The 13066-nt window shown below is 45.4% G+C and overlaps 1 protein-coding gene across 1 annotated transcript in view; it reads left to right on the top strand.

The window, feature by feature from the left end:
- Positions 1-461: 461 nt before the first annotated feature.
- Positions 462-13066, top strand: part of csmd2 (CUB and Sushi multiple domains 2) — a gene marked incomplete at both ends in the record, with an annotated part of 261827 nt that continues 249222 nt past the window's right edge. The window contains one exon of the mRNA XM_080530688.1: positions 462-651. Within this exon, the coding sequence (XP_080386814.1) occupies positions 462-651 (190 nt within the window). The remainder of the gene's footprint in view (positions 652-13066) is intronic.

The following is a 13066-nucleotide window of genomic DNA, read 5'->3' as shown; positions in this document are numbered from 1 at the left end:
GAAACTGGACGTTGTGTTGGATCCGGACAGGCTATATTTGGATCTCCGTTATTCAGTGTTTATTCTTTCTATGAGCGGGTGAAATGTGGATTATCGACATTGGTTTGGTAATTGGGAATAAATAGAGGGGGGAATCATTGCGCCGTGGGAGAAGCTCAAGGAGGGATCTCTCGATTTCATTCTCTCAAATGCAGTTAGGCTACATTTCTGGAGTGGCTTTATGTGAATCTTGCCCGTGGGTAGATAAGTCACTGCTTGCATTCCCTCCCTGGCTGTTCGGTCTCATTTCTGTGTGAAATCTTTACAGTGAGATTCTCTAACCCCGCGGTCCGCATGACATGGTTCAGTCCAGCCGCGCGATCCGAGCCTCGATGCATTGGATTTTTCCTAGCTCCGACACCAAGTGAATCTCCTTTTAAAAACCGTCTGAGAACTAACGTGCCTGCCAGAAAACCCCTGCGATGACAACCGCCTCGAACCAGGACGGAACGGGACTCGCCAGGAGGACAGAATGCCCATGCAGCAGGCATAGTGGACCGAGGAAAGCGGACGGACTAGGGATCTTTGCGCTAATGAAGGTGGGAGTACAAGCGCACCACTGGAGCCGGGTTCTGTTCTTGTATATGGGGCTACTGGCTGCCTCGGTTGAGGGTAAGTTTCCCCGATGCTGCTGTGCTGAAAAAGCGAATGTGTGTGTTTTTGTAAAAGCTATACGTGGAGAAACGCAGTATGTTGTCTGTTCCCCGTCAGAACGCAAAACAGACAATGTTGTCTCTTTTTATTACAGCTAAAGTTATAATGTTGGTATGGTCATGCCGTTTATGTGATATAGCGGAACGCATAATAAAAGGTTCAGCCTTTCTGCGTGTTTTGGTCGACATGGGCACCAAAGCCTATATTTCATAACCGAATGTGTGTTTTTTCACGAAGGGACGGGGAAAGATAAAACCGTGTCATGGAGAACGGTGGTTGTTCAATGCAGGTCTTGATTCGGTGGTGATACGTCGCATATTGGCATTAGCCTCGCTACCCCAGTGAATCCGTTAGGTGGTCATGCGAGAATGGGTTAAACGTCTATTATGTCGTGAATGTATGCATGTGTCATGGGCGCTCAAAGCACCAACCTTTCATTTATTCTAGCCGAGATTCAAGTTTATTGACGATGCGCTGTTTATGTGCGCTTTGTGTCTTTACGTGCTCAGCAGATAAACGAATGGGCTATACGCCGACGCGCCGCTCCTCAAACACTTGTGCAATGAACACTTGAAACATTTTGTATAGATAGGTCTGACAAGTCACAATGGTGTGTGTGTGTGTGTGTGTGTGTGTGTGTGTGTGTGTGTGTGTGTGCGTGCGTGTGCGTCCGTCTTTCTGTGTGTGTGTGTGTGTGTGTGTGGGGGGGGGGGGGATATGATTATTTATTTTTTAATACATATTTTTAGCTTTTTATGACGATTATTCATTATTCTTATTTTTAATAAATGTCCATTCAACAGTTCAGACGTCTTTGGTTACTCTTGTATATACGTATGCTCTCTGATGTACTTACATTGTCAATAAATTGGCGCTTCAGATGGTAAATTGACTACATTGACAAATCCGTAAATATTGTCAGAGCTTTATTATTGAAAAAAGGCAACACAGCTTTTGATAGCCATGGCGGGAGTTTATCGAAACTAAAGATGTGTGTCATCGTTAACAGGTTGTATGGCAAATGGCAACAGTTTTTATTGTATTTGTGTAACGTATTTTGCTTAATACAATAGAGAATAGTGGCTATAACAGATATCATAGATGATGATGGAATTTGACTATAACTTAAACACCCACGACCGCACGTCGCCCATTGTGAATTAAACACTAACCATATTCTGTGCGCCCAACACTTCCGTCCAATGACGTTTTGAGTTTGCCACCTGACGGGGGTCTAAGGGAACCTATACACGGTAAGGGTATTGCACAATAGCTCGTTGTTAGCAAGTGTCTAAATAACCTTAGGCTATATGCAAGATGAATTTATCCCCCTTATTACCCTTTGATCCGGACCCATTCCATCCCACTACTGAATACAGATTAGCGCATATTTTGGACCAGACGCATTTAAAGTCAGACCTCTGTGCTCTAGTTTTCCACAATTAAAACGAAAAAGCTGAATTACAGATTCATAACTCATCATCCACACAAATACACCACCTATTTTGAGTTATTTTTCAATGTATGATTCTAAGCGCCGCTACACCTGTCTCCTGAGAGACTTCACTGCATGAATGCAGATCCCTAATCGTGTTCAGATTTCTGGGAGCGTCCCACAGTGCTATACCTCTCCCTCTGTGCAGTCACCAGCAGTTGCCCTGTCCTCCCATTGAGCGGCACCAGAGCTTCACACTAGTGCAGAGAAAAGACGTGGGTAGCTGCACACTGCCCACGTTGACTATATCCTCGATTTAGATAACGGACCGGAGGAGAAACTAGGGAATGCTGGTCGTCGTTTAGCCTAAATATAGAGTTTGTTGTGCGGTTGTAGGGATATCCGTCAAAGAATATCCCACGCATTCATTTGTCCTGAAATATAATGGGATGACGTGTCCTGCGGATCAGATCTATATCTTGCGGCGTTAACTCGGCGGAACGTGCATGGGGCCCAGCTTGCTGGTATTAGATCACCTTTAAACTATAGAGCATGAGACAATCACCCAATATGTCCGCATTCACGTGGATCACGTTTCATCGTGTCCCGCTCGTCTGAATTTACCGCAACCGTCTCTCGTTAATCAAGCGCATATTTTATTTATGTCCTAAAGTTGCGGTGTCAGTGTGTGTCCATGATGTAACTTGGTGTAACGTTATGTCGGAGTCTAGTGGGATAGGCTCGTAAAGCTCTGCTTCTTTTAATCTTTTCTTCGAGGGCGTTTGGTCCCACACAGCCACCCGTTGTCAAAGTCCCCTTACCGTGTGTGTGTGTGTGTGTGTGTGTGTGTGTGTGTGTGTGTGTTCGTGCGTTTGCCCACAACCGAGGCAGTGCATTGCTCACACTCCATCCTTGGAGACACGACTAAGGCCTATAGGAGACAGCTTGTGAAATGGGTGGATATGTTCAGCCCAGCATTGTCTCGCCTGTGGGATACACGGTGACATGACGCACCGAAGGACGTCTTATTCAGATTTACATAGGCCTATTAACATTATAATACTGAACCATTTAAATTCGATTACGTTTCTACTGTATTTCCTGCCACAGGGATCTTCGAGTTGTACAAGGTGTTTCTGTATTCACCTGGCACTGCCAGTAGCCTAGTGTACTTTCGTGTATAGGCACACGTTTTAAGTGAGAGACCAGTCTGATTTATCGACAACTTTGGCGCGCCAGAGTGATGTCTCAGGACCTTGGAGAGCGATAGCCGCAGCGCTTGGTTGCCGAGCACACAGCTGCGGGCCGTGGCAGCGCCACGGACAGCTCCCTCCCAGCACCACGGACAGCTCCCTCCCAGCACCACGGACAGCTCCCTCCCAGGCTCCCTTCCCCCAGCCAGCGTCGTTAGCATAGCTGTATGTACATGCAGGAGATCAAAACCAAAGCACACTTTGGCGGGCTCAAAAGGAGCAGTGTGTGGAGTCGTAGAACTGTGATGCAGGCTTTTAGGCCCTTCTGTGATGTTGCCTTATTTGTCCCTTGATGTGTAATATATTAGTTTCTCTCACGTTTGTCATTTAGTCTGACTGATCCACTACCTTCTTTCTCTATCTCTCGCACTCCCTCGTGTCCTTTATTATTTATCTATGTATTCCATCTTAATCTTTTCCCTTTCTGTGGAGTGGCTCTCTGTTGCCCCCAGCTCTGTCTTGAAGGAAAAATAGAATAGGCTCTATATTTTTTATTAACAGTGGAACAATAATAGAATGTTAAACAGATACATGTGCTGCAATGGTCTTCCATGAGACTAGCTCTGAGATGCTTCTAGAGTGTAGAGAGAGAGAGAGAGAGAGAGAGAGAGAGAGAGAGAGAGAGAGAGAGAGAGAGAGAAGGTGAAAGATTGAGAGGAAGAAGAGAGGGGGAGAGTTTTGTGTTGCTGAGGTTTTCCTCTGTAGTAAATGATCTGTTTGGAGCCTCATCTCCTTATCAGCCATCAACCAGGCTCGTGTGTGTGTGTGTGTGTGTGTGTTTGTTTGTGTGTGTGCGTGTGTGTGTGTGTATGTGTGTGTGTGCTTGCCTGCATTTATGTGTGTGTGCCTGTGTGCATGTAAGGGGGGGGGGTATGAGTGGGCAAATTGCTCACTAGGATGATAATTAGGCTCAAGTCTCGACAGAGATAATTATTTCAGAGGTCCATTGAGGTAGATGCCTATATGTGTATGTGTGTGTGAATGTGTGTGTTTTTGCGTGTGTGTGTGTGTGCTTGTGTGCGTACATGTGTGCGTAGATGTGTGTGTCTGTGTGTGTATTTTGATGACACATGTGGTCCTTCTCCGTCTCTTCTCTCTTCTTTGCCTTTTTCTACCTCTCCTCCATCCTCCGTTCCTCTTTCTCACTGGTTTCACACACACACACACACACACACACACACACACACACGCACACACAGCACGTATGCACGACTCTGCCAACAATGCCTCAGGTGTTTATCAAAGAGATTAGAGTAAACATTACATGCTGTCTAATAAACAAACCTTCCTATTTTGCCCTCTGTAATTACAATAATAATGTTACAGAGCACCTGGCAGAGTGAATCCTGGCTCGGCCATATTAGCCTATTCTCAGCATCCTTGTATCTCTGACACAACGCCTGTTATACTAATACAGCCATAGGGAAGGTGAGACCCAACATCATTTTCCATTGTCGTTGGAATCTGTGTGACAGACAATAAAGCAATCTTGAATCTTGAATCTTGAATCTTGAATCTCACTCGAAACAAGGTAGATGGAATCCTGTTGAGCCTCCCGTTGAGCCTCATGTTAAAGCTCCTCCATCACCTTCGCACTCGTTTCCATTTCCTTTTCCATTTCCTTTTCCATCCTAGAGTTGTTTACCGAAGCTAGCAAGTTAGCTCGATGTGAGCAATGGAGATGGCAGACTGTCTCCTCAACGATTCTATATGTTTTTTTTCAGTAAGAGTCAGTAAGAGTCAGTAAAGTGGAGGTATGCCGGCTTTGCCAGAGAAAGAGAGACAGAGAGAGAGAGACTATGGCCGTATTGTTCTGTAACCAGGCCTAAGCAGTCAAGGGCTGCTCGATACCAGTGCGTTCTATAGCTGTAACGTGTGATAGAAGTACAGGTTTGTACTGGAATTCATATACTGTATCTTCTCTTCTTCAGGGAGGGAATCTATTTTCTTCTCTTTGACCGTTTAAAAGGCCCCTCTGAGATGGGCAGGAGAGATTTCCAGTCTGGGCCGTATAGATCGCCAGGGCCGGGCATACTTGAGAATGCTGATTTACTCTTCTCTTATCACAGATCATAGATCCTTCCAGATTAGATCATTGAGGTAATGCAGTTAGTTCCCCATCCACCTGTGCTGCCTACCTCCCTCTGTCTAGGCCTAGTCTGGGCCATCGATCATGAGAGGATTGATGGAATGGAGGGTTTCTGTTGGGTATGTGTTCAAGAAAGGGGAAGGCATGGTGTGGATGCTGAATTGTACCCCAGTTGTATATTGTATCTTGTCTTGTGTATGTATTGCTTATTGTGTGTGTGTGTGTGTGTGTGTGTGTGTGTGTGCACGCACATAATTTGGTGCACTGTCAAAAATAGTTCAACTCTGTTAGAGAAATGGCTGTGTTTAATGTTCAAAGGTCTCCATGGGCAGTGTAGGGTTAAATGTCCTTGATGACATGGCCTTCACCCTTCACCCTTCGCCCCTGCCGATCACTCTCAGTGACAGATCACTCTCAGTGACAGAGTGGTGACCTCTGGAAGAGAACAGTGGGAGGAGGGTCTTGACCTGACATTTTAGAAAATCACTCACGCACGCACGCACACACACGTAAAAACAAAAATACATGCACACACACACACAGACACACAAGCAGACACAGACAGATCAATCAATAGTTCTCTCTAGGATGAGCATTTCAAATGCTTAGTGCTTAAATTATTCGATTACCAAGGTGTTATCGATCGTTCCACTCATTCTCAGACTGGAGACTGACAAAGTATAGCTGAAAAAGGAGCTGTCTGTTTGTCATAAAAAGTCAGACATTCCTGAGTCTAACCTTAACCCTAACCCATAAAATAAATCTTTTCAAACTCAATGTAATTTCTCACTGAAAGCGTAGTGTGATTGTCAAAGTCTCTATAGTGCTGCTCTGAATGCTAGGCCTTTTCCAGTCCAACACTAGGCTCTCAGTCAAGGTGTCTCCAGGTTGTAGTTCTGGAATGGATTTCACTCACACACATACTCATATATACACACACACACACACACACACACACACACACACACACACACACACACACACACACGCTAGGAGCCAGCTGCGATGTCTTTGGGTCTTAATGGGCAATGTACCATTGAAGCTATTTCCCTGTGGGCTGTTGTGTGTGGGATGTATTCACCAGGGGAGTACCATCACTAGCATGACGAGCACTAATGCTAGAGGAGGGAAGAGGAGGAGTGGGAGAAGGAGGAGGTGGGACGGGGTTGAAAGAGGAAGGAGAAGACTGGCTAGGCAGAAGCAGTGGTGTTGTCAGTGCCCTAAGCAGAGTGGATATGCTGAGAGGAAACCCGGATAAACACCTATTGGACATGCTGGGGTGAACATGACCATTGGCCGGGTTGATAATGGTGGTGGTTAAATATGACCCAGCTGGATGGCGCCGACTCTTCCTCCCTGAGTGAGAGAACACATAGCCCATTGTGCCTGTGTGTGTCTCTGTGTGTGTGTGTGTGTGTGTGATAGTGTGTGTGAGTGTGTGTGTGTGTGTGTGTGTGTGTGTGTGTGTGTGCGTATGTGTGTCTGAGCAGAGTAATGAACAGTCCACTGAGACACATTCCCTCATCAAACAGTAGTGTGTGTGTGTGTGTGTTTGTGTGTGTGTGTGTCTTCTTGTCCATTTATCAGTGTGTGTGTCTCTCTGTGTCTGTCTCTGTGTGTGGGTGTTTCATCATACATATCATGTCTCAAGCTCTGTTGAGGATCTCTATGTGTTCAGGTTTTAAATGTCTTATATTGCCATTGGTGTGAACACACGGTGTCCTTACATCCCAGATGACCTATTGAGATTTTGGTGCATCCATGCATTGTGGTTCCACGGAATATGTGTGTTTGTGTTTGTTTGTGGGTGTGCTGTAAACGTGTTTCTCTCTCTTGCTGTGTGTGTGTGTGTGTGTGTGTGTGTGTGTCTGTGAGTGTGTGTGTATGGTTGTGCGTTTGTGTGTGCTCCTGTGTGCACGTGCGTGCTTCTCTCTCTCTCTCTATTTCCCTCTCTCCCAGTATATACTTCTCTCTCTCCGTCTCCCTCTCCCTCTCCCTCTCCTTCTCTCTCTCTCCATCCTCCTTCTGTGTGCTTTATTAACCACTCCAATCCCTTGGAAACAACAGGCATCGAGTCTCAGTGAAGGGAGGCCAATCGGCGAGCCTTTCCACTGCATTGGGCTTGGCTGTAATGGCCGCCCTGCCCGGGCATTAGCCTAATGTATGGAGCCGTGCAGGAAAGCTGAGCTCACCGATTTCCATTTTAATGGCGGCCATCTTGAGGTTAATTCGGATATGATGCGGTCAGGGCAACATGTGCGCTGACACGCCGAGAGACAAATAGTGGTGCTGCCAGATATATGGAGTGGAAGAGGGACTCCATCATCCATTTTGCCAGCCCCGCCTTGTTCTGTATTGTTGAGGCGTTTGAAGTTTTTGAATTGCCAGGAGGAGGGGGTGGGGTGGAGATCATCGGGAGGCTTTGCTGCTGCATATGTGCTGTGAGATTGCGGAAAGCTAGCCTGAAGGGAGGGTATCAATAGGTTCAATGCAGAGAGTGAATGATGATGCCTCTTTATACAGTCAGAATAGCTCTATTGAGAGATTCCTTAAACCAGTTCTTTTTTGGCGTGTTTTGTTGTTGGCTTGCAACTGCTGCATGCGCCACGTTATGGAACATGAGCTGGTCCTGTAAGCCAGGGGGTTTTACTTGATGTCAGAAATCAGTGGAGGCTCATGGGGGTACCGTTTGTTGTTCCGTTCTGTTTCCACTGAGAGCCACCTCCGGTTCCTACCTCCACCGGCCTCCCCTGATGGGCGCCTCCCATGTGTCACGTTCATATATGCCTTCTCATTGTGTGCCATAGCGTTTGCACGCTGTCTTTCAGTGTACCGTGTTATTGCTGTAAGAGTTCTCTCTGTTTTACATAGACATTTCCACATTCAATTACACAATCTCTTTTCACAGCGTGCTACGATCGCATTTCATATTGACTTTTGGCTACAGCCGCACAGCTTTCTCACAAAGAATGAATAAAGCACGTGTTTTTACCTATCTCTTCCTCATTGACTAGGGTCAACGGTCAGGGAAACAAATCGCAACACGTTCCCAAATAACCTCTGACCTTAATCTGTAACTACTCTGTTTGATTGACAATGTACAGTGTGTACAGAGGTTATGTAAAGGTCAATGTTGTGTATGTCCTTTCATAAAAGACAACCTTCCTTCTCTTTTGTATAAAGCCTGATTTCCTTGTCGGCATGGACGAGGTCACGAGATTGGAAAGCAGCAATAAAGAGGAAGGGGGAGATAGAGCGAGAGAAAGAGGAGGCAGAGGAGGGGGTTTAGCCTGGAAAGAAAGGGAAATAGCAAAAGAGATTTACATTCTCTTGTCTGTTCTTTTGTTTGGATTGCTGTGTGAGAGCGGTGGGATTTGAAAGGATGGAGATGTAATTTCTCACAGAAAGCGTAGTGTGATTGTCAAAGTCTCTGTAGTGCTGCTCTGGATGCTAGGCCTTCACCAGTCCAACACTAGGCTCTCAGTCAAGGTGTCCCAGGGCTGTGGTTCTGGAATGGATTTCACTCACACACACACACACACACACACACACACACACACACACACACACACACACACACACACACACACACACACACACACATGCCTCCAAATACACCTGCAAGATTCGCAAAGAGTGCAGGTTTGGTGTTATCTCACTGTGAATGTCACACTGGGTGTTTTTGACCTCAGAAAAGAAGCCAAAGGCAAAAAAACAAAAAACATCTCTCTATCTCTCTTTTCTCTCTCCCCATCTCTACTCCTCTACCCTCTTCCTGCCTTCATATTGCTCATCCATTCTACCAGTTTTTTTCAATTTCCATCCTCCTTAAAACCTTACTTCTTTCTCCGTTGTCACTTAATCCTCTCTTTCCTGTTCCTCACTTCCTGTTCCTCCTGTTCTCTCTCTCACTCCCACCCCCCCTCTCTCTCTCTCTCTCCCCCACCTCTTTCTCTCTCTTTGCTACTCTGAGGGATTGCTATCCCACTAGAGTATACCACAGCGACCATCGATTTATCAAAGTGTCACAGCACTCCACTGCAGCTCTGTATGTCCACTGTAAAACAACTGCCAAGGCAAAGCAAACATCAACAACACACACACAAACACACCCTCCCACACACACACATGGACACACGCACACAGAGGCATGCACGCACGCGCACACACGCACATGCTCACACACACATGCACACACACAAACACACACACACACACACACACACACACACACACACACACACACTCACACACACACACATGCGGTGGTCACTGCAGTCCAGCCCAACAAGTTCACATCACTCCCACTGTGAGTGTTTAGCTACATCAGAGATGGGTAGTGCCAAATGCCAGCCGGATGGTAGCATCATCACACAGGAGTCAGCAGCGGGGCAGAGCAGCTTTACGGATTCATTCAACAACCAAAAGCAGTGCAACTCAGAGTCATACAGGAATCAACTCACCTCAAATGAATGAATGAACAAATGTATGAATGGAATGTTCATAGACGTCCACACAACAACAACAACAACAACAACAACAACAACAACAACGCAAAGCTACATTGGAAGATGTATTGATCCCCCTATATTTATCTATGTTCTCTCTGACTTTACAGACTCTTATTCTCTATTTCAAGCTGGTGCTAGGGCTTAGTGAATGTAACGTTTTGGAGGGGCCTCAGTAGCCCTTGCCAGGTTGGTCATAAAACAGCATAAGCAGCGGTATGTTTATGGAGGCCTTTACTGCTGGCTGTTGGGTTCCTCTAGGATGAGGCCTACAGATTTACACTGGGCTGATCCGGAGAGGGTCACTGGAGTCTACCAGCTAATTTCATAATGCATCCAGAGAAGAAGAGGGAATTATGGGTGGAATAATTTAGCCAAGCTAGAGTGGAGAAGCTCACTTAATCAAAGGCTCAATGCGTCAGTGTGCGTGTGTGTGTGTGTGTATGTGTGTGTGGTTGTGTGTGGGTGCATGCATGCAAGCTTGTGTACAGTATGTATGAAAAAGGCAGTATGAATCTCTAAAGGCAGGATTTGACCTGTTCTTATGTCCTCTTTCACTTTTTTTCATGCAGTACAGTACAGAAGGAACATAGTTGAAGGTTGATATGTGGCTTTGTATCATGTTGCAGTTGATTGTTAGACTGAGGTAGCAATCAATACCAACAGAGATCTGCTTCAGAAAAATGCCTGAATCCAAATGTGTGTTTTAGGCTCTGAGCGACCAAAACACCAGAAGCCAAAAAACCTCTAAAAGCACCAAAGTCATCTTTGTATGAGTTTGTGTGTGCCTGTTCTGATTTGTAAAAGCACTTGTTTGGTCCAGGTACTAAAACAGTAGCTAGCAGCTTTTCTCTGGCTGGCAATGGACTGTCGTTTTACTATGACATAGATTTGTCTTACTTCAATTGACTTCATAGATACGACAGACTACTCTGAGCATAGTACTATAGGTACATTCCTCCTTTGGCAATCTGGTTATATCATTACATATTTACCCTCTTGATTGACACTTTGATTACATCTAGATAAGTCTTACCTGATACAGTTGATGTTGATTGAACACACATTTATATACACTCACTGAACCCTCTATTTGGAACACTATTGTGTTGCCTTCAAGGCATAATGTTGGAGGGACTTTTATCTTGAAAAGCGTTTGTTGCCCTAGTTCTCAAAGCTCACTTCCTGTTAGTTGGTTGTTGTTGAGGAATCCAGTTGAAGCTATTCATTCTATCCACACTGTACATGCCACAGAGGCAATGTCGTAAGTTAATAATTTAATTGTTACACTTAATGCTAGAAGTAAAGATTGTTTTTTGTACATTATTTACATGAGGAAAAACATGCTGCCAACAACTAGTAGGCTAATTGTTAGCATTCTGTCTTGTTACAGTTTTCACTCTGGCTGTAAGATGGTGTAAAGAACCACAGTAAACAACGAGTAAAGTTTAATACACCTCAAGTCATCATTTTGCAAGCAAGAGTTTAGCTAGTTGGATAGCTGCAGTTACTACACTGTAGTGAGGACAACACAACTATACATTATATTGGACAGGGCCTCCCTTTGCTCTCAAAACAGCTTCAGTTCTTTGTGGCATTGATTCCACAAGATGTTGGAAACATTCCTTTGAGATTCTGGTCCATGATGACATGCAGATTTTTCAGGTGCACTTTCAAGCTGTAAATCTCCCGTTCTATTGGATTCAGATCCGGTGACTGGGAAGGCCACTGAAGAACACTGAACTCATTGTCATGTCCATGAAACCAGTTTGAGACGACTTCTGCTTTGTGGCATTATCATGCTGGAAGTTGCCATTAGAAGATGGGTAAATTGTGGCCATGAACGGATGCACATGGTCAGCAACAATACTCATATAGGCTGTGGCATTCAAGTGAGGATTGATTAGTATTAACAATCAGAATCAAAGAAAACATTCCCCACACCATTACCCAACCTCTACCAGCTTGGACTGTTGACAGGTGTACAGGTGTTCCTAATAAAGTGTTCAGTGAGTGTACACCACCAACAACAACAATAACAACAACAACAACAACAACAACTGAAAGATCCAATATGAAACTGGGGATTACACTCATACATTCTTTGAAGATGCATGTGTGTGGTCTGCCTTGACCTCTAGCAAGCTCTTCCATATCAGCCGCTATGTACCAAATTGATTGGCGTCGGGCTGATGGAGGCTCTTAATGAAGGAGATGATGTGGAGATTATTGATGTGGCTCTGACTATGGTAATTAGCTCACAGGGTATACACGGAGGGCGTACCTGGGCATTAGTATTGACTGGGTTGAAATAGGTGAGACTGCCCTCTGACTGGGCCCCTCTAAAGATTTAAATGGTGGAGGAAGCAGAGAGCAGTGTGCCAGGGCTTCTCCCTCCTTCTCCTCCCTCCTTCGCCTCCCGTGTCTCCACTCCTTGGTGATCACTGACAGATGAATGCCCTGGAGAGGACGACCGAGACAAGATGGCAAGAAGAAAGAAAAAGTGCCCTTAGAGTAATGGCTGTTTATCCCATAGGAATGAAGTTGAAGTGAAGTATCCGGGGTGCTCAAGTGTGCACTCATAAAGGTCTGTTTGAAGGGGTCAAGTACATAATAAGAGCCAGTGAAAGGCTGAGAGTGCAGGTTCTTTTATGACAGACAGAGTCTCCCTCAGGACTTAATGGATACATTCCTGTTAGAGCTGCTATTATTCTCCCCATGGCGGAGAGCAGACGGACAGCCATCCGACCATGTTCTGGCCACCCCCCCCTCCTACTTTTCTCCCCCCCCCCCCCTCTTACTTTGTACAAAAGGCCAATTTTGTTGTTTTTGTTTTTGTGTATGTGCGTGCTGGGAGTGTATTTTCCGCTGCCGGCATCAACACCCAAGCGCAGCGTGCTCCAAACTCCTAAATGCTGGCCTCCATTATCGCTGTGAAAGGAACATATGGTTCCCTGCTGGCCACTCTGGACTTCACTTTATAGAGTTGAGCATTTATGTACTGTGTAGGTTTTCATGGGAGGGCGGGATATTTAGATTGAAACCCATTTTAGGTGGCCTTTTTAAGATGGTCTGCTTTGTAGGAATG

This window comes from Nansenia antarctica (genome assembly GCF_963989245.1).
Source record: "Nansenia antarctica genome assembly, chromosome: 5".
In the NCBI taxonomy this organism is placed as follows: Eukaryota; Metazoa; Chordata; class Actinopteri; order Argentiniformes; family Microstomatidae; genus Nansenia; species Nansenia antarctica.
Note: the sequence above shows the minus strand (reverse complement) of the source record. Positions and strands in the feature narration are given on the sequence as shown.